Raw genomic sequence first — 19887 nt, forward strand, 5'->3', positions numbered from 1 at the left:
TATACTGTTTCATTTTACAGTGTGTCCTGTTTTTAAATACTCATTCTCATGTTGTCTGGACTTGCTGGTTTTCTTTCCCCCACAATATTGGTTCACTCTCAGGTGATCAAATGATCTTGATACTGGTGTAAATTGGTGGTGATATCTTGGAAGTTCGTTGCCTTCACCAAAGCAAAATTACTGAGAGTGAGTGGAGAATCAGTTTTTGATTCTAACATATTCAAGTAAACTATTTTCCAGGACAGAGGATTTATATTGAGTTTCCCGTTAAGTGTAGCAATACATTAATTTGGGCTTTTAAGGATTCTTGCTTCACTGAGAATAATAAACCATTGACTGTAATTTATAAAGCAGTGATCTAACTGCTTCATTTTTATGTAATCCTGAGTCTATCATCCATAGGTAAAGCATTACTGATTAAAGTCTTTTATAGCACAATGAGCCAGTAGAATTAGCCCTTGAGATCTTGCTCCAAGCTTCATTGATTAGGAAATATGAGTGTTTCAATAGTGAAAATGGTTGAGATCAGCTAAAAGCATACATGAAATAGCTCTGTTCCCCTAAAAAAAGAAATAATTTGATATTCAGTGGGCTGGACTGCTACAAAAGTGACAGTACATTCACACATTCAGAGTGTTTGTCATTAAGCCAGCACATTGTGTGGTTTAGACTTTGCTTTGCCATCTGAAGAACTGACTGATAACAGCAATTATCTTTTCCAATAAGGCCCAGCAGCTCTTTGTCAATCTCCAGTTCTTGGACTGTACAAGGGTATGTTGAAACCTTCCCACTCTTCTACCTAATTGGTGTAATTTTCAAAGAACACAGATGGGAAGGTAAAAGCAATTCACAGCCTTCCTGCTTTGGCCTTGTGATCAAAATTTTCATGGTAATAAGAGAAAAAGTAACCACAGCAGGAAAATGTTGCCATAATTCATCCAAATAATATACTGTAAATTATGTCACAATTATCTCTAAATTTTTTTTTTTTTTCACATCTCTTATGCAGTTTTGTTCTATTCTTGTCTGATAATCAACGCTGGAAAAACTTGACTAAGCAATGAATGTCACTTACAGACCACTAAGAAAGTAAACTGTACCATAGAAGATTTTAGAGCCACACTTGACAGATAGCTCAAGTGTCCTTTCATACTGCTGTACTTGGTTTCTCTTCATACAGATCTACATCTGTAGCTTCTCTCAGTTCTGTCTGTGCTTTGTGTCAATAAAAAGACCTTATTTACCTCAAAAAGTGAAATGATATTACTTTTACTTGTAGAGACAAAATGGAAAAAAATTGGCAAAACAAACGTGTTTTTTTCAATGTCCTTGAGATCCTATACTAAATTGGAAATGCATATTTATGATTCCTGAGAAATTCTGTATGACTCAAGCTTTAGGGTAGAAATAAAACAGAAAATCCAGATGTACTTAAATTATTACAGAATTGATTGAATATCAATAAAAATCTAATAGAATAACGTGTAACTTTTAAAGGGAAAATGGATAAAAGTATAAATTACTGTAATAGTCCAAGGTGGCATCAAATTTTTAATCTCAGAAATGATTTCATTCAAAATGAATCGAATTTAATTTTACTTCCTTTCATTTTGATGCTGGTGCTTTTCTAACTGCAAGGCATCAATGAAAACAAATCTAATTGCATGACTTTTCCTTAAGGTGCTGTCAGTAAAGCTGGCTATTGTTGAACTATTAAATGTGCTCAGTATTTTTTGCTACTTAAGAACTTTTATTGAAGTGGAGTGGATTAGAATGTCAAATTATATTGTGAAGTTCCTCATTAAAGCGATAGAAAGGCTAATGATCCCCATTGACTCAGTTTTATTTCAGATGCAGTACAATGAGTACTTAGAAAAATTTGTCTTTTAAATAAATTAATGTTGGATACTCCTTTGTGTGCATGTAGATTTTGAGTGGTGCTATATTATATGGATCAGGTTTTGCCTGATTGCAAGTCTTCAGGTGCTGGGGCTCCTGAGAAAGACTAACACAAGTTCTTAAGTAATCCTTGTTGTGTTCAAGCCAGACTCTGTGGACTGAGAAAGAATCTACTTTCTTTAAGAGCTAAAAAGGTGGGTGAAAAGCCAGGGCATCTTTGAAGGGATTTCTCTTCTGCATCTGTCTTATGTGACTTCAGGACAAAATGATCTCATATAATCTTTCTAATTTCAGTATCAAAATAAATGGCAGATTATACTAATCTTTCACTAAACACGCAGAGTAGAAAAGTCAATATTAGTCATACCACATCTCTCCCTTTAAAAGGCAGTTGTTATGTTTAACTTCTTGGTTTTACATGGTCCTGCAATGAATAACCTTGTATTATTTTTACTCTGTCCTTAAGCAGAGCTTATTGAAGCCAAGCAGAACACTTTTTATGACTTTAGAGTGCTTTGGATCTATCTGTTATCTAAATACGGCCCTTTTATTGTTAGAAATCAATAAATCTGTTGCTCTGGAACGTTTTCAAATGTTGCCCTTGAAACAGTCCCTTATTCACCGAATGGCTGACTTATAGCAAATCACAATGTTGCCAAATTGCTTTAGGTTTGCTTTGCATTGGTAAGTCCCAATTTCGTAAATGTGATAGATCTTTAAAATTAAACACATCTTCCTGGCTGGATGGTGAAAGAACTGCAGTCAATGGCTCGATGTCTCAGCGGAGAGCAGTGATGAGTGGTGCCCTCAGAAGGTGGCATTGACACAGGGCGTGTTTAACCTCTGTTATCAAACATCTTTGCCAGTGACAGGGACAGTGGGATTGAGGACACCCCTGGCAAGTTTACCAGCAACATCCAGCTGTGTGGGGTGGTTGATGCTGGAGGCATGACATCCACAGGGACTTTGATGGGCTTGAGAGGTGGGTCTGTGCAAACCTCGTGAAGTTCAACAAAGCCAAGTGCAAGGTCCTGCACCAGGGTTGGGACAACCCCAGGCACAGATTTGGGCTACACAGAGAGTGAATTGGGAGTAGCCCAGAGGAGAAGGAACTGGGAATGTTGATGAATGAAAAACTCAATTTGACCTGGCAATGTGCACTCACAGACCAGAAAGCCAGTTGTGTCCTGGGCTACGTCCAAAGCAGAGGGACCAGCAGGTCCAGGGAGGAGATTCTGCTCCTCTACTCTGCCCTGTGAGACCACACCTGGAGCACTATCCAGCTCTGGGGTCCCCTGCACAGGAGGGACGTGGAATGATTGGAATGAGGCCAGAGGAGGCCACAAAGATGCTCAGAGGGCTGGACCATCTCTCATATGGAGACAGGCTGAGAGACCTGGGGCTGTTCAGCCTGGAGAAGAGGAGACTCTAGGGAGGCCTTAGATTTTTTCTACACATGGTCTTGTGGCTAGTTATGGAAGAAGATAGCCCTAGAAAACATTCAATTTTGCTCTGTTGTATATTTTTTTATATATCACTGCTCAATTTAAAACACAATAGTCTAATCAAATCAAGATAAAATTTTGGCCTTTTTTCTTTAACTTATTTGGAAAATAATGAGCTAAAAATTTCTCCTTCCTTGTGAGAAATATTTATTACTAAGAAAACCTGTTTCTGGAACACATTGAAATATACACAAGAAATAATTTCTGTAATAGGTCAAACTAGCTTTGCTTTGATGTAATATTTTCCCTTAAGGAAAATAATAAAAAGACTAATGTATACATATTCATCAAAAACTATCTGAATGTGTAGTTTCTCAGTGGATTGCCCATGCTTTAAGACAATCTAAAGCTCACAGTTTTATATCAGAAAAGCAGAGATTTCTTCCTGATTAACCCAAACAATTTTCTTGAAGTGCAGGTGAATACATTCTGAGAGGTTCTTTGCTGGGCTGATGTTAAAATGTATTTAAAAAAGAGACATCTCAAGATGTTGAGCAGGACTGGTAGGGATAAACTATTAAAATAAGCTGATGCTGTAGAGCAAGTGAACAGTTCCATTTTATTTACTTTGAGTAGCTTGATGTATGTAATAAAGATTATGTAGTCACCAGATTTCTACTAGACATTGAAGAAGGATGTTTGAAATTGGTGGGGTTTGTTTGTTTGGGTTGTTTTGTTTGGGTTGGCTTTTTTTTGGTTAGACTTCATCAGAGATAGAAAAAGCAGATAGGCAGCAGCAGTAGTTCTGTATAGTTCATGGCTGGGTTGGATCACTTCAGTGACAGATTTCTGTTTCTCAGTGGCTTAGTTTAAGACATGCATGTCCAGATTTTTAACAATAATTAGGCACTCAGTGCTTTTAGGAACTGAGTGTTGAATATGTTTTAAAAGTTCCACATTTGTTCTGTGCTTCAGTTTCACTTTCTAAAGCTGAGATAATAATTACTCCTCTTCTTTAAAAAGGTTTGTGAGATAAATGCATTAAATGCTGCAATGGGCATGGAACTCAATCTATTCTCAGGTGTCTAACATAGTCTAGTAAATCAAGTACTTAATGTGTCCAAATGTTCTCATCTTGCAGAAATTGCTTGGGTAAAACTTAGCATAATATGAACTATCTCTGTAAATAAGATGAGGGTTTAGGTGCTGATGCAAATAACAATACCAAAGACTCCAAATGACTTGAACAAACTTTGATTCAGGCCCATTAAAATTTGTCATGAACAGTTTTCAACACACAGATTCTGCTGATTAATTTTAGTTCTGGTTGTGTTTTTTGTTATGAATAGTCTTGGGGTTTTTTGGTAGGACTGTTAGGTGCTCAAGAAGTTTCACAGTATCTGAAGGGAAATATTTGACTTTGTTGTATTTATGAAGCTCTAATGACTGTGACCATTTAGATCAAAGGAATTTTGGTGTCTGAGGCAGTAAATATCACCACTATTAAAGGCAGTCATTCATTCCTTTACAAGCTGTCAAGTGGCACAACAGATAACTTCCTATTACCTTTTCTGTGCTAGGAGAATCAGCAAATGTTTATTCCCTCCAGTGCTGCTTTAACCTCTCTTACTTATTCCCTCTATCCATTGCACCTTGTCATGAATGGACACTTAACCTGTAAGAGAGAAGCAACAGCGAACTTTATTGACACAAAACACCGAGTTAACAAAATTCAATGGCAAATGGGACAGTGCTTTAACAAGGTTTGGTGGCAAGATACACTTAATTATTTACTGCCTAGAGGGCAAGGTTAGAAAAAGCTGTCAGGGAGACCCTTCCATTGAGTCATGAGGTTCAGGAACGAGCCCCTTGTTTTCTAAACTTCTCAGACTGCAGTTGGATCCGGTCCTAGTCCCAGACTTGGTTGGTGGTTCATGTCTTAAGGATTATACATGCACGATCAATCCTTTGTACAAGTTAGCTAAGATTTCCTTTAGTTTAGTGTGCTACTGATCACTCAGTGAGGATCTGTTGTGGCAGGGAATCTCAGCCTTGAGGACTAACCTTGAGAGTTATCCTTACTCAAGGGGAGCTCCTGGCGTGCAGCCCAGCGGGAGAGCTCGCTGGGCCCTGGGCTGTCCACTGTTTATAAAGCGAGATGATTGACTTATTGTGAGATTTGCATACTGGCAAGACATCTGGGTCACTGTTCCAGACAGCCCTTGGCTACCCTGTAGCCCTCTGTCCCCCAAAAGTCCCCAGGAAGGTGGGTGCAGGCACCACAACCCCCACTGATGGTTGCGACAGGGAGGGGGGAAACACACCATCATATGACAAGCAAATTGAAAATGAAGCTTGTTCAGAGAAAATACAATGATACTCCAGGATACTGATATGCTTCCCTGTACATGGTGTTCCTGCTCAAACTGGCATGGGTTGCTGCCTGCAAGTGCTGTGAAATTCCACCAAAATGTGCCATTTTGTACCGTCACCAAATGTATCCACGGGAATGCTCCGCTTTGTGTCCTGCAGCACTTGAATGGCTCTGCAGAGACCACCGTGGTCATGTTTAGAGATCTCATTTTGGAAATTGTTGTCTGTGTGAGCAAAACAGTTAATTCTTGTTGAACTACAAACTCTTGCAGGAATTGAAAAGAAATCTTGCAAAATTTCATTGTGAAGCTGAGTCTTGAAATATACTTAAATATTATGCTTGATGTTTTCAGCGATAGGACCGAGAATTTTTGACAAATTTTAAAAGACTGAACTTTATGTTATAACTGAATGTCCATTATGATTCTCATGGCTCTTAGTGCTCTGGTAGATTCTCATTTATGCAAAACTAAGAATCCAATCCCTCCGAATGAATTCAAGTGATTTTTAAATATAGACAAAGAAAATTAATTCAGTAGTTTCATTATCAGTATTCCAGTAAGTATGAGAAATCATTTTATTTTCAAATTAAATCTATGGAAATGAGCAAAGCTCATAAAATTAGGAAATATAATTCATATTTAAAGTTAATATCTTAAACTGTTCTAAGGGCAAGCAAGATAAAATGTCTGAGTGAGTTTAATCTTAGATTTATCAAGGTCAATAAAATTAGGATTCTTTACATTATAATGTTAATACAGCCAAAATTTAAATAGTTATCTTAAACATTTATTATGACTGCTGTATCTGTGAGATAAAAACCATTAATTTTAAGTGCCAACAGTGCAAGATAAGAAAGTGTGGACACTTCTAGCTAAGGAAAAGATGACTCTAAAATTCACTTAATCATGGACTAGTAATGTGTAGAGAAAAGTGCAAATTAAATTTTGATCTGAAACATTAGTTAGTACAACAATCTCAATTTTCATTCATGAATAGTAGGTACATGGTATTAATTCCTCTTGAAATCTGAGGAAATAGAGGGAAGCTGAGGGAACTGAGGAGAGACCAAGTTAACTGGAGGTGTTAGCCTGGACAAAAGGAGGTTTGAGGAGAGCTTAACACTCTGTACAGCTCTCCTGAAAGGAGGCTGTAGGCAGGTGGGGGGTGGTCTTCTCTCCTAGGTAAAAGTGAGAACATGAGAAAACAGCCTCATGTTGTTCCAGGGCAGCTTTAGATTAGATATGAGGAAAAAATTATTCACTGAAAGAGTGGTCAGGCATTGGAATGAGATGCCAAGGAAGTGGTGGAATGACCATCCCTGGCAGTGTCCAAGAAATGTGTGGATGTCATGCTTAGGGACATGGTTTGGTGGTGGACCTGGCAGTGTTGGGCTAATGACTGGACTTGATAATGTTAGAGGTCTTTTGCAGCCTCAGTGATTCTCTCTTTAACCCACAGTAATTTTGACAGTTATAACAGGATACAGTTTATCCTGTTTACTGCATTCAATTGAAATTGTGTTTTTAGAATGCTTAGTTTGTTTCATGTTTCATGGTGATGTTCAACAAGACAGTTCACAGGTCCACTTTTTCCAGAAGTTTTTTAAGAATCAGGTATGTTTATTTTCAGTGGTGAACCCTGTCTTACTGAAGGGATTGGAATAAAACTGAATTCCCAAGTAATCCAGAACTGCAAAATGCCCCCTCCTTACACATACCTCTGGTACTTCTTTAACAGGGTAGCTCACATCTGGAATAAATTCAACTGGGAAGTCCTCTGGGTAAGAAAGCTGTCCTGCCTTTTGATTTTTGACAGTGTACTTAGACTATTTTGGCTGCAGACACAGAACCTGAAAGAAGAATGTGCCTGAACTGCCTGAGCTTTAAAAGTAGTCTGGACATGAATATGCATTGCTATGTGGAGCCTCTTGATCCTGGCCAAGGAACAACCAATACTCAAGGGTGAGGTGCAACACTGTCTTTGTGACACACCCAATGTGTCATTTCCTATCACATTGTCTCCTCTTGTATCAGGTATCTGACAATGCAAACTTCATGTGTATGATAAAGGTAAAATGCAATAAAAAAATATCTTCCCTTCTTTTTGCTACTGTGTTTTGGTCCTGGGTTAAATCAATGAAAAACTTGTATTTTTAAAAAGGCAGCAATTCAACAGAAAGCTTAAAAAGTAACTCAAAGGCTTCATAAGTTCTGCTTTTGTTTGTCTGTTATTAGCAAAGCGTCCTTTCAATGGCTGTGGCTTCTAAACAGGGTGGCAGTGCAAATACATCATGTTAATGTTCTTCTACCACTAGCAATGAGTGTTAATTAGAGCTGTATTTTGCTTAGTCTCTCTTTGGATTATTTAGGATAGCAATAAATTCAACTCTGCTGAATGGCTGTTTGTACAATCCATCTTTTAATTCAGTCTTTGAGGCAGAAGACTGTTCAGAGTAAGGTTCGTAATTGTTGCAGAGTGCATTTGATTTCTTAGCATCAAAAATCATCTCTTATTTCATTAAGCAAACAGTATTTTTCTCCCAGAATAGATTTAGTTTTCCACACTTACTAAATGGAAATAATATTTTTCAATTATGTTTAATGGGTAGAATGCAATTTTTTTTAATCTAATGGCTTTGTCAATAGCAGTATTTTATGTTTGATATTTTTGTATAATATTTTGATGGACACAGCTTACTTTCTGTAAAATGTAATGCATGAAATAATTGCTAAACATAAATTCTACCTTTTCAAATTGTACACTAGGGTTCTTTTTGACACTTTGCTACTTTTCATTAACACTTTTTCTCTCTGCTTTATAAGGAGTTAAACTTAGTAGCCTGACTCTAACTAATACTATATTATTAATAGGTTATCATTTGTGTGCATGGCATTATTTTTTAAGTATGAGGCTAAATCATAGCACTGAAGTTTAAAGTTAAATGTTTTGTTTCTAATGTCTACTATATTTCTTGTTATTGAAAAAACACATCTGTTATTCGTGGATGTCTTTTCCTCAGCCAATAGGTTGAAGTTAAAAGGTGGCTGATATTTGGATCTGTATTCTTTAAAATTTCCCTTTCTAATTAATGAAAATTTTCCCCCCATTCCTTTTGACTTAAAACCTGGGTTATGATGCAACTGATTTTTAACCGTATTAATTTTTAAGCATGTGGGGATGGTTTATGTTAGACATTATTTCTTAAAAGTCTCAAATTTGAAAGATACAAAAACCTGTGCTTAACTGGAGGAAAGAGAAAATCGGTTACATTTTATGATTCATAGGCAGTGCATCTGGGCAGATCATAGAGTCCAAGCAATGAAATAGTTGTAAAATTGTTATAAAGTGCACTAGTTCTGATTTTGAGCTATTAAAAAATTTGCATTGTATTGTTTGAAATACATTCCTCTTCCAGGTATTACATACAAAGTACTCCTCTTTTCGTTTAGATGCTCTAAAACTTCCCTCCCTCACTGTTTCCCCATGCCTTTAGTAGTCCTGCCTCTGACAGCATTAAAGCGCTTCATTAAAATGCACTGTGCAGAAGAGGGGACACAACCATGCGTCTATTGGGACATGACACAGAATTTTAGACAGGTTCCCTTTAATTTCAGTTTAAACTAATGCAGTTCACAAGTTAGGCAACTTTGTGGTCTTGTTGAAACAAACCACCCTTGAGAGGATCCGATTTCCTCCTCCACTCCTTACACTTGCGCAGAATGGGAGTTGCCCTTCTGCCTTTGGTCAGGTTTTTTCTTGCACAGTCTTTGGGATTGCCCTCTCCTGCAGCTAACAGAGGATGAGAGGGTATGGATTTTGGAGTCTGCAACCAGGGATGTTGCAAAACTTTATCTACGCACAGTCTCTTAGACACATCAGGTTGGAGCAGCTGAGAAATGAGGTCCTTGCAGTCCACGGACAGGCGTTTTGTCTTGAGGAAGGGAATCTTTTGTTGTTTCTGAATCTGGAGCATTTCCTTGACATTAGAACTATCAAAAGGCTGTGAAGCATAGAGCATTGCGTACAGGATGATGCCCAGGCTCCACATGTCAGAAATCCTGGGGTCACAAGGAATGTGCTCAAGCAGTTCAGGCGCTGAGTACGCCAGAGACCCGCAGAAAGTGTTGCTGAGAATGGTTTTTCCATTTTCATCCCGAGACAAGGGTTTTGAAAAGCCAAAGTCTGTCAGCTTGAAGTTAAGATCATTGTCGAGAAGGATGTTGTCACACTTCAGGTCCCTGTGGGCAAAGTCCGAGTCGTGGCAATGCTTGATGGCAGAAGCCAACTGCTGGAACTTGATGCGAGCAATGCCCTCTTCCATCGGTCCCTTGATGCTGAGGTAGGTCAGGAGGCTTCCCCTTTCCCCCAGCTCCATCACAATGTACACTTTCCCAACCGATGTCTCAAAAATCTCGAACGTCTCGATGATCGAGGGGTGGTGCAACCGTTTCAAAGCCTCCATTTCCCTGGGGAGAAACTTTTCCAGGACGTTCGGAGAAATTTTCTTCTTGTCGATGATCTTGATGGCCACTTTGCGGTTCAGGTGGTGGCTGTAGGCGCATTTCACTTTGCCGTAGGAGCCTTCCCCTAGTGTGCTGCCCAGGCTGTAGCCCTTCTTTTTAAGCACCACAGCATCCATGTTGGGGTAGACTCAGGGAGCTGCCCCAGCAGGAGCTGCTGTGCCTCATGTGTGGTGGCCAGTGGCCCCAGGTGGCTGTTTGCAGCACTGGTGTGGCAGGAGTTGTGGGCTGTCACCCCAGCGTTGGTCACTGGGTGATCTCATGGACAGTCACCCCTGCCCAGGCCAATTGAAAGGACCTTTCTGTCCTTAGAGCTGCTCTATGACATCGTGGAGGGCAAACCTTAACACTGAGTCTCTGGCTGCCCTGTGATGTCACGGGCGGTTGCCCCTGTGTGTTGCAACCAGAAAATGGAGCTGACCTCTTAAAGGGATATTTCTCTTTTTAAGGTGGCCAAAGTAGCAAGAAACTGTTAAGCAGCGATTGCCACCCGAGCTCTGTGGTGGTATCAACCAGAGTATTCCTACAGTCTCTCTCTTCGCACAGTGTTTTGTTTTAAGGGTGTGATCAAGTTTGTATGGAAATACTCACATTTTTACTATTAACAGAAAGAAAAAGCTGTTGGTTTTTGTTTGTTTGTTTGGTCTTTTTGTTTGCTTGTTTTTTTAAGGACAAAATTGATTGTCAAATTCAAGTGTATCGACTTATACATGATTTTTTTGAGTAACTGACTGCTGGCATTGTGCCATGCAACAGATCTGGAGAGTGGTAGGTATTGGTTCCCTGCTATGTAAGTTCAGTTATAATGCCACCACGGAACTGATGGATCAAGAAAGAGAGTCTATATTCAGCAAAGCACTTAATTTTCCCAATGTTAAATGTGGTTAAACTTAATTAGAATCTAAGTGAGAAGTCAGATCTGTTATTAGTGAAATACATTTTTGTGTCTGTTGGTGATAATATAAGATTTTCTTTAACTAAAGTAGCTTATTGGTCTTTAAGTAGAATTTTGACTAACACTTAACATCATCATATTAACATATTTACCAGCATTTTTTTTTCTGGTGTACATCTGTGTCGGTTGCAAATGTAATAGACTCAGGACTCTAATGGTACAAATTAAATTTTCCAATGAGAGAAATGCCAATATAGGCCAAGAATTATTCTGAATCCAAAGGGTGAAGAGCAAACTATTAATTCATTACATATGGCAGAAGCAATTCTGTACTTTCCTTTAAGTTACTGTGATATTTGATCTTAACACAATAAACTGATCCTTTCTGTACATCCTGTGCAACCTTTACAGTTGCTGGAGTCCTCATCTCCCAAACAGACCTGGTTGTATGCTGATACCTTCTTTATTATTCCTGTGCTCCTGTCATCCTCTTTGCACAAACCTCTTAGGTCAACTAAGAGAGAACACTGAAATCCCCACTTAGTTGCTCAAGTTTAGGCCCCAGTGTACAAGTGGTTTCTTGAAAATCAGGTGCTTAACACTGGATCAGGGATTAGTACAATGGGAGCTGTGTGGCACACACTGATAGTGCAGAGAATAGCTAGAAGGTAGAAAATTTTAAACCCTGGATCAGTATTTCCTTGCATGCCAAGTCTTCTGGTAAACAATTTTTTCCAGTTGTATAGCACTGTTTTATAAAAATTGAATACCTGCATATTTTTCCTGGAATAAAATTCATGATGCAGGCAAGAGTCCAAATCTGCCAGACCCTCTCCCCTCTGCACTATCCCAGGTCCCCTTTTTAAAAAAGCTTCTATTTTAGTATTTCAATTTTTTTACATTGGAAAACTACCTTGGAACTTTCCTGCACTTGGCTGCTTAGGTAGTAATGCTTTTAGGTTTGTATTCTATACAGAGTTTGAGAATTCTGCTTTACCTGTCATGAAATCCTTTTGTGTAGGAGTCAACCTATGTGAGGAGATAAAGGGACAGTATATCTGAGAGTACACAAAATGGTAGTTTAGGTAAAATGCAGGCTACTGATAACCCACTAAGCCTTCCTGGGTACCCTAATCCTAATTTATGTTAAATCATAATTAAGACAGTTTTGTTTATTGCTTGTAGCCATGAGCACCTGGAAGACTAATCCCATCCATGTGTTGGGGACAATCCAGCTGCTATTGTTGACTCACAATACAGAAAAATTTGTATTTGTGAGTTGTTTTCATCAGTATTTGTTCAGGCATTTATAGAGGCCCTTTTTTCCAGCGTATCAGGAACTGGAACAGAAGAAGCATCCAAAATAAAATGGATGAAGACATTTTTGGAGCAAGAGGCCAAAGCCTCAATAGGCTTGCTGCTTTTCCAGCCAAACTATAAAACAGAACATCTCTGATACATCTATGCAAAAATAGATTCTCAACCTCTGTTATAGCTGGACTACTGTTTGGTGTTGCACATGTAATTAGGCACAACTGTTAGATTTTCAGGATTCTGAAGGGGTTTTGTCAGAAGGCCATAGATGGCACCAGAGAAGAGAAATGATAAATGAGGAGGAGGGAAAAAGGGGAGGCATAAACTGAGTCTCAGAAGAATAAAACCATAAGGAGGGGGAACACCTAGGCTCACTTTCTGTACAATTTTAAGTTTTCAGTGGCATTGTTTTTCCTGTTGTAAGCTAAACCTACTTTCTAATAGAAATGTTGCTGTACAGGGAAAGGTTTTGAACCTGTACATAACACACATATTCACACAACTAAATCCCTCACCTATTGGGCCTCTGGTTGACAAGGGTTGTTTTCTGTTTCTTGTACAGCATTTCTTCTTAAACCATAAGTAGGAGCACTCAGGTCAATATAAAGCCTTACTCTTTTCCATTTGGGGGAATTGCTTCTTTAGGAGAGTATTTGTTCTAATGCATTAAAGAGAACCCTTTTAAAAATCATGCAAGAACAGCCGCATTTAACATCTCCTATTGTTAAATCTTTGAGCTCTTTAGGGATTTCCTTTGCTTCAAAGTTTTCTGCTAACATAGTGTTTTCCCAAGAGAAATATCTCCTAATATTCCATTGTCTGCCTTGTCATGATGGAAAATATGCAAACTGCTCTTAAGTGGCAATTATTTTCTTTGAACTTTTTTGAAGTCCATTCACGTAGAGATCACTTGCAGGATCTGGTGTGGAAATTTGGACCTAGTTCTCCATTCACTGAATTATCAGATCATGATAAAACAGAAATAAAGCATTAGGAACTAAATGTGGAATCACACAAAGACAGATATAATAGTCTGTACACAATTCAACTGCTTTGCAAAACCCTCTGACTCTTCTCATGTTTGTAAACTCATGGTATTTGCAATTACATGGATTTTTTGCCAGTTAAAATTAGAGTTGACTCTCATAAGAATGAAAATTAGAAATGAAAAAAATTGCAAGTGAACAATATTCATGTTATAGACTCCAAAATGAAGGCTGTATCTGTAATAATTTCATGTGGATTCTTCTCACAGACAGCAGAGAGCAGCAGTGTGATGACCTGAATCAGAAGGAATAATGTTAAGGAATACCAAAACTAGCTAAAAAGTTAAATACTTCCAAAAAACCTGGCTATTGCTTTGATACTGATGTCTTTTTTTTTTTTTTTTTTTTTTTTGAGAGACTTTTGCAAAAGAAATTACAAGATGGTAGGAAAAAATGGCATTAACAATAAAACAACCATTATGAAAATAATTGTCAGGCAAGATACTTTCATACAGTAAAAAAACAGTGACAGCAGGAGGTGGGTAACTAATTGTTTGGTGAAAATGAAGAATAGATTAGTGTTTGAGCTGTGTTTAGAACTGTCCAAAATGATGTAGGGTAATTAAGAGCAGAAGATAAACATTAGTTCACAGATTATAGTTTAAAGAAAAAAATTACTTGAATGCCTGTTTAATAGTCTGAAAATTGATAAATTCAATTACATTAACTTTCAGAAATCATTAACTATGTTTACAGATAAATTGCAAGTCAGTATTTTTGTTCATTTTAGGAGTTCATAGGTACAGATCAAACCACACTAAATCATTCAGGGGAGAAGTTGTCATGTACTGCATGAGATATTGTTTCTAAGGATTTGAAAATATTTTCTTTGATTGATATTTTATTAAACCAAACACAAAATTCTCAATTTTGTTTTTCATCAGTGACTGTGCTTCGCCCTCCACTATTTTCCATAGTAAAAGCAGGATGTAGACTCTTGTGGGTAATGAGCAGATATAAATACATATGAGTCAGATAAATTATGCTGCATCCCTTCATTCCAGGGAAACTGCTACACTGAAGGATGCAGGCAGATGCTGTTGCCCTGGTGATTGCTTGTTGGAGTCTGGATTGCACTGGGTCTGCATTCCTCACTCTTCCTCCTTGAATGTTTGCATTTGTGTAAACAACTCATAAGGATAAAGGCTACAAATTAAATGCAAAGAGGTGAAAGGGCACACATGCAGTGTAGATGTGATGTGCTGAAAATGGCTCATAAGGAGTATAAGGCCTAAATATGAGTGTTTGAGTAAGATGTGTCACTGGACTAGGCCGTTATAGTTGTTATAGGAAGTCTTAGAAATACATTTGTGACATACAGTGGTGGTTTGGTCATCTCTTCGAAGCGTTAATCAGCTTAATATAGAGCTAAACATAAATGCATGAAACTTCAGTTCTGCAAAGCTACTCAGAGGGCCTGAGTTTCTGTGTCCCGTCTGAGACAGAAGAAATGGCAAGTGGTATTTTCTGATGGTTGTCTACATGGAAACTTTCTTTTCCTCTTTATTCTCTCTCTTTGATGCTCTAGGCCACAAGACTGGATTTGAATGCATTGAATTAAAAACAAAAGCTTCTACATTTCACAAATTATCTTCAGAACTCTGAAAAAATACTGTTAATCTTGCAATTGTTATTCTTTGATTTTTTTTTCAGTATTTTTTCCCTCCATAATGAAGTGTCCTTCACTTTAGAAGCTGGTGGTCCCTTAGGTGTTCAAAGTTATTTGTATTTTTGAATCTGTGTTTTACAGAGGTTTTGATAATATGGACTCTAAATGTTTTTGCAACCCTCATTTTTTGACATTTGTGTACTTCTCATGTTACAACATGTTTCTAAGACTCTCCCTTTCTTCATAGGGCCTTAACATTTTTTGAGCCTGAAAAGCATGACTGAAATTCTAGAACAAACTGTTATGCAGCAAGCTGCTTTTCAAACAGATCCAATCCTGAAACTTTTTACTTTACTATTATGCAACTTCATGCTCTCATGCCAATTATTTGAACTTCTGTCTTCTGATAATACTGAAAACTTAAGCTGTGTGTACAAAATCTATAATTAAATAATTTTTGCTCTGCCTTCTCTCTCAAATCCTGCAATCACTGCATCAGCAGAGAATACTGAGCATAATCCTTTCAATGCATTCACTGCCCACACATGGAAACACCTGCATCCACCAGCTGGCTGAAGTCAGAATGACTTCTCTGATAGAGCTTTTTATGAAATAAGAATCATCTACTATTTTTGTCTCTTTGTAGACCTGATTTGACTGATAGGTTGAAGTGATTTAAGGTCAAGAGCAGTGCACTTTCTGAGCAGTTTGTTGTGTGATGCCTTTTTTGCTCAAGTTCTTGTTGACTGAATTAAGGGGAGAATGAACTGCTCATTCATATTCATTTGTAATGGAGGTTGTACATTCTTATGTTCTTTCACAATTTTTTTGCAAAGCAAAGGGAAAGTACTCAAAAGAAAAAAACCCAAATCAGATGTGCTAAGTGGAAAAAAAAATCTACACCAATGCAATAGCCTTCCTTCCAGGGTATCCCTCAGGTTTCCCATGAAATGGGAGGATGTAGTGATGCTGTGAACGGTTGGGTAACTTTGGGGAAGACCATGTTATCTTGCTGGCTGTTAGGAAGGTCAACTCAAATCTTTTTAGGCAGAATTCAATATATCTAAAATCAGGGGAGAACATAGAATTAGTTATACCTAATTTATCACAACTGATGTTTTGAGTGATTTTTTTTTTTTAATAGTAAATATTGCCTAATGCTAGTATTCTTTTTCTAGTATAAATTTTGTCATTTAACTCACTATTACATGAATAATTATTCCAGTAGAAACACCACTCATGCAGACTTGAAACAGCATTATAATCATAAAGGAACCAAAATAGACTTTTAAAGTATTCCTAATTCCCTTTGAATCATAGCAAATGCTTAAAGTCTATAGATAGTGTGTAGTAAAAGTATCTTTTCTATTTTGTCACTAGGGCTTTCTTTCTGGTTGGTGACACATTCCTGATGCATAAAGTTCTCAAATTTTGTTTTAATTTGAATGTGTCAATTGATTTTTCTCCGAAATTGTCTCTGTGGTGGGGTGTTAGCCAATTGGTTTTTAATTTTAAAAAGTTAAGCTCCTTTTTGGAAGACAGCTACTAATGCAGTTCTTTTATCTTGCACTACAAAGGAGTATCACAGCACCAAAAGTGTGACAGGGAGCTGAGGCTTGGTCTGCTGTGACAATGACTTTATTCTGACTTCTTTTGCAAGATTTATGAATCAGACTTGATGATAAATTTTGGTGCCAGGTTTTTGATGTGGCAGTACCCCAAAATCACTGTGACATTGTCTAATGAGCAAATGGTCTAGTTTGTGCATAAATAATGCTGTGATTCTGTGTGAATTTCTCTGGTGTTACACACAAATGGTGACACTGAAATGCAAGAGTTTCTGGTGGGGTCTCACAGTGAAATTGTGCTCTGAGTAACCCAGAGAAGGCAGTGGAAGAACAATGATTCGTTAAGACAGGAACTGTGAAAATAACATAATACAAGCCAAGTCAAGCTAACGAGGTTTTTATTGAGAGGTAAAGCTTATTGATCTCTTCCTACCAGTTAGCTTTTAGATTATATTAATTATTGTGTTTTGACTATTACAGGACTGGTTTTCCCAGTTGACTCAGAAGTAGATTTGGTGCATCAGAACTGATACTTTCCATTAAGTATTCTGCTTTTACTTTCTACCTGCCTGCAGGAGACTGCACTTGCTTTTAAATGGAAAAGCTTATTAAAGACAATGGGAGCTTTGGCACCAGCATGATTATTCTAACAGTTTATTGTAATGCTTTTGGAAGGGTAAGGCACATAGAATTCATAGAGCTAATTTAGGACCTATTCTGCCTTTTCTAATTGTGTGTGTGTGTGTGTAGGCCTCTTCTCGAAATCATTGAGAAGTTTTAATATAAATTCAGTGTGATGTGAAGCCTTTTTTTTTATTTCTGCTAAAGTCGTACCATCACTTCATGATGTTTTGTCTACTTTACTGCTAATGATGCTGCTGAACTGTAAACAAATATAAACAGGGTTATCAGGCAGAATACATTAACATAAACATTTTAATATGCTCTTTCCACCTCTTCAAATTGATCTGGTATTTAAAGGAAGCATTAACTCTTACGAGTAAAATTGAAGTTTTGCTGTGTTCTTTTAGTAATATTATCCCACTATTAGACTTTACAATCTGTGTTTTGTTACATTCAGCCTTTGAAAAGTGAAGAACCCTAGTATTGACCAAAAGTTTTTGTGTTAAAATAAGAACTTAAAAGGCAAGTAAAACATTACTAGAAGACTAGAACATCTTGCTTAAATGAGTTTCTAACTTTGTTGGGAGAGGGGCAGAAATCAGTGTACATCTTGAGGTTTTTGTCAAATGCATAAGAAGATGATCAGAATTCTGCTCCAGTTCACAGTAAATTACATTGAGATGGAAAATATTGATTAGGATTAGAAATTGGAGTAAACAATCTATCTTTGGGATTTTTGTCACAGAGAAAAGGTATTCTGACATTAAGAAATGACACAGATCAAATTTATTAATAACATAAATAGATGTTCAGGTTGTTGAAATAAAAATAATATTTTGCCTCTATTTGCTGACACAGAGTGAAAAATAAAAACATTGTGGCAGTGTAGTATTGCCCACAGTTTTTTAGATTTTGTGAGTCCACAGAGAAGTAACTTCAACAAGTACAGGTTTCTAAAGGACAATGACAAATTTGGGTATTTCCACGACATATTGCTGACCAGATGATGGTACCAGCTGTGACCAATGGTCTGTAATTTTTTAAAAAATTATCTGTATTTTTATACCTAGCAAGAAAAGAAGACAAGGAAATTCTGAAGATGTTTTTATATCCTTATTGGGATAAACGTGGTTACAACTGAATAATACAAAGACTGGGCATAAAAGACCAGCAGGAAAATGGGCTAGATAAAAATATATGGATGTTTGGGAGTGATATCTTCCACCTCTAGTGTTTCTCCTCTCCCAGAGAATACCTCAATCTGCTTTTAGTTTCCTTTCTTTGATGTTCATCTTTGTGACAATGGAAATATGTGCTGCAGTAGTGGTTGTATTACTGGAGTTTTCCCCCCTTATTTGATCTAAACACTATTATTCTTGTCTAAAGTTACTGAAGACTTTTCTTCCTACAAATAGATTAACAGGATTGTCCATCAGAAAGGAAATCTGTTCCCTGGCAGCAGTGACAGTTCCTTGATAGCAGTAAAGTCTTGACCTTGAGTCATCAGATTGGCTTAACCTGCATAGCTGCTTTTAATAACTTTGAAATGCAGAGTTCTTGGGATATTTTAGCCAGATGTGTCAAACCTTAACTAATAATGAGTAATTTCACTAGTTATCTTTTAGTCAGTCTGGCTTTTAACCTAGCAGCTATGTCAACGTAACTACAGGCACAAGATCAAAGTCTTGACAACTTGCTCATTCTGAACAGATCTGCAAAACTTGTTGCTCTTCAGAAGCTGGAGCTATATTGTTGTAACCCACTAAATACAGCAGGAAAAAAATAGGAAGAACCTCGTTTTTAGAGAGGACTGTTAGATTACAGAAATACAGAAGCCTGGTAGAAAAAGAACCTTCTCAGTTGGATCTTTAAGTGTTGTGTAAGATGTATGAGGATGCCTTTGCTTTTTTTTTGCAAGTGACTTACTTCACACATCCTGAATTTTGAATGTGAGTGCACAAGCTCTGAATTATTGCAGGGTTCTGAGGATGAAGTATGGCTTTCATACTGTAAACCATGCTCACAGTCTGGACTGCTGGCTTACAACATGCTTCTGCATCCACCTGTCTGTCTAACACCCTGTGAGAACTGGGCTGTCTTAAGTCAGTGCTGATGAAACATTTCTGTGGGAAAAAGTGCACATAAGGAGACATAACCATTAGGAGTCAGCCTAAAGATAGCAGAATTAACACAGAAACAGATGGACAGTTTTCAGAAGGTGACTCCTTGGTCACAGAGAGACAGAGAAAACCCAAGCACAGACAAAGCAGACTGAAAGCCAGGAACAGTGAAGAGCTTTTGTCTAGTTTTCAAAATAGATTTCTAGAGGCGAAGAATATTTGTCTCTGAGATATGATCATGTTAATTTTATTTTTTTTTAAGTCTTGAGTTTTTAATCAAAGTGGCTCACTTTTAAAACTTTTCTAGATTTTTAGTAACGTAGGTGAGATGACCAGACAAGACTATGGCAGGGTGTTTTTAGGGGAGTGAGTAGGGGGACTAATCCTATAAAAAAAAATTCCTAGGATCCAGTTTCCTGAACAACCCTGAAAATTATATATCAGGACCATAATTGTGTATTCATAACTTCT

At 37.5% G+C, this 19887-nt stretch overlaps 1 protein-coding gene across 1 annotated transcript; it reads right to left on the reverse strand.

Annotated features, from left to right (window-relative positions):
• Positions 1-9304: 9304 nt before the first annotated feature.
• LOC113948148 (testis-specific serine/threonine-protein kinase 2-like) lies at positions 9305-10569 on the reverse strand. The gene has a single exon (XM_027645523.1). The coding sequence runs from the start codon at positions 10357-10359 to the stop codon at positions 9358-9360; it is 1002 nt and encodes a 333-aa protein (XP_027501324.1). The 5' UTR covers positions 10360-10569; the 3' UTR covers positions 9305-9357.
• Positions 10570-19887: the final 9318 nt, after the last annotated feature.

Source organism: Corapipo altera, unplaced genomic scaffold, assembly GCF_003945725.1.
Source record: "Corapipo altera isolate COAL_440 unplaced genomic scaffold, ASM394572v1 65, whole genome shotgun sequence".
Classification (NCBI taxonomy): Eukaryota; Metazoa; Chordata; class Aves; order Passeriformes; family Pipridae; genus Corapipo; species Corapipo altera.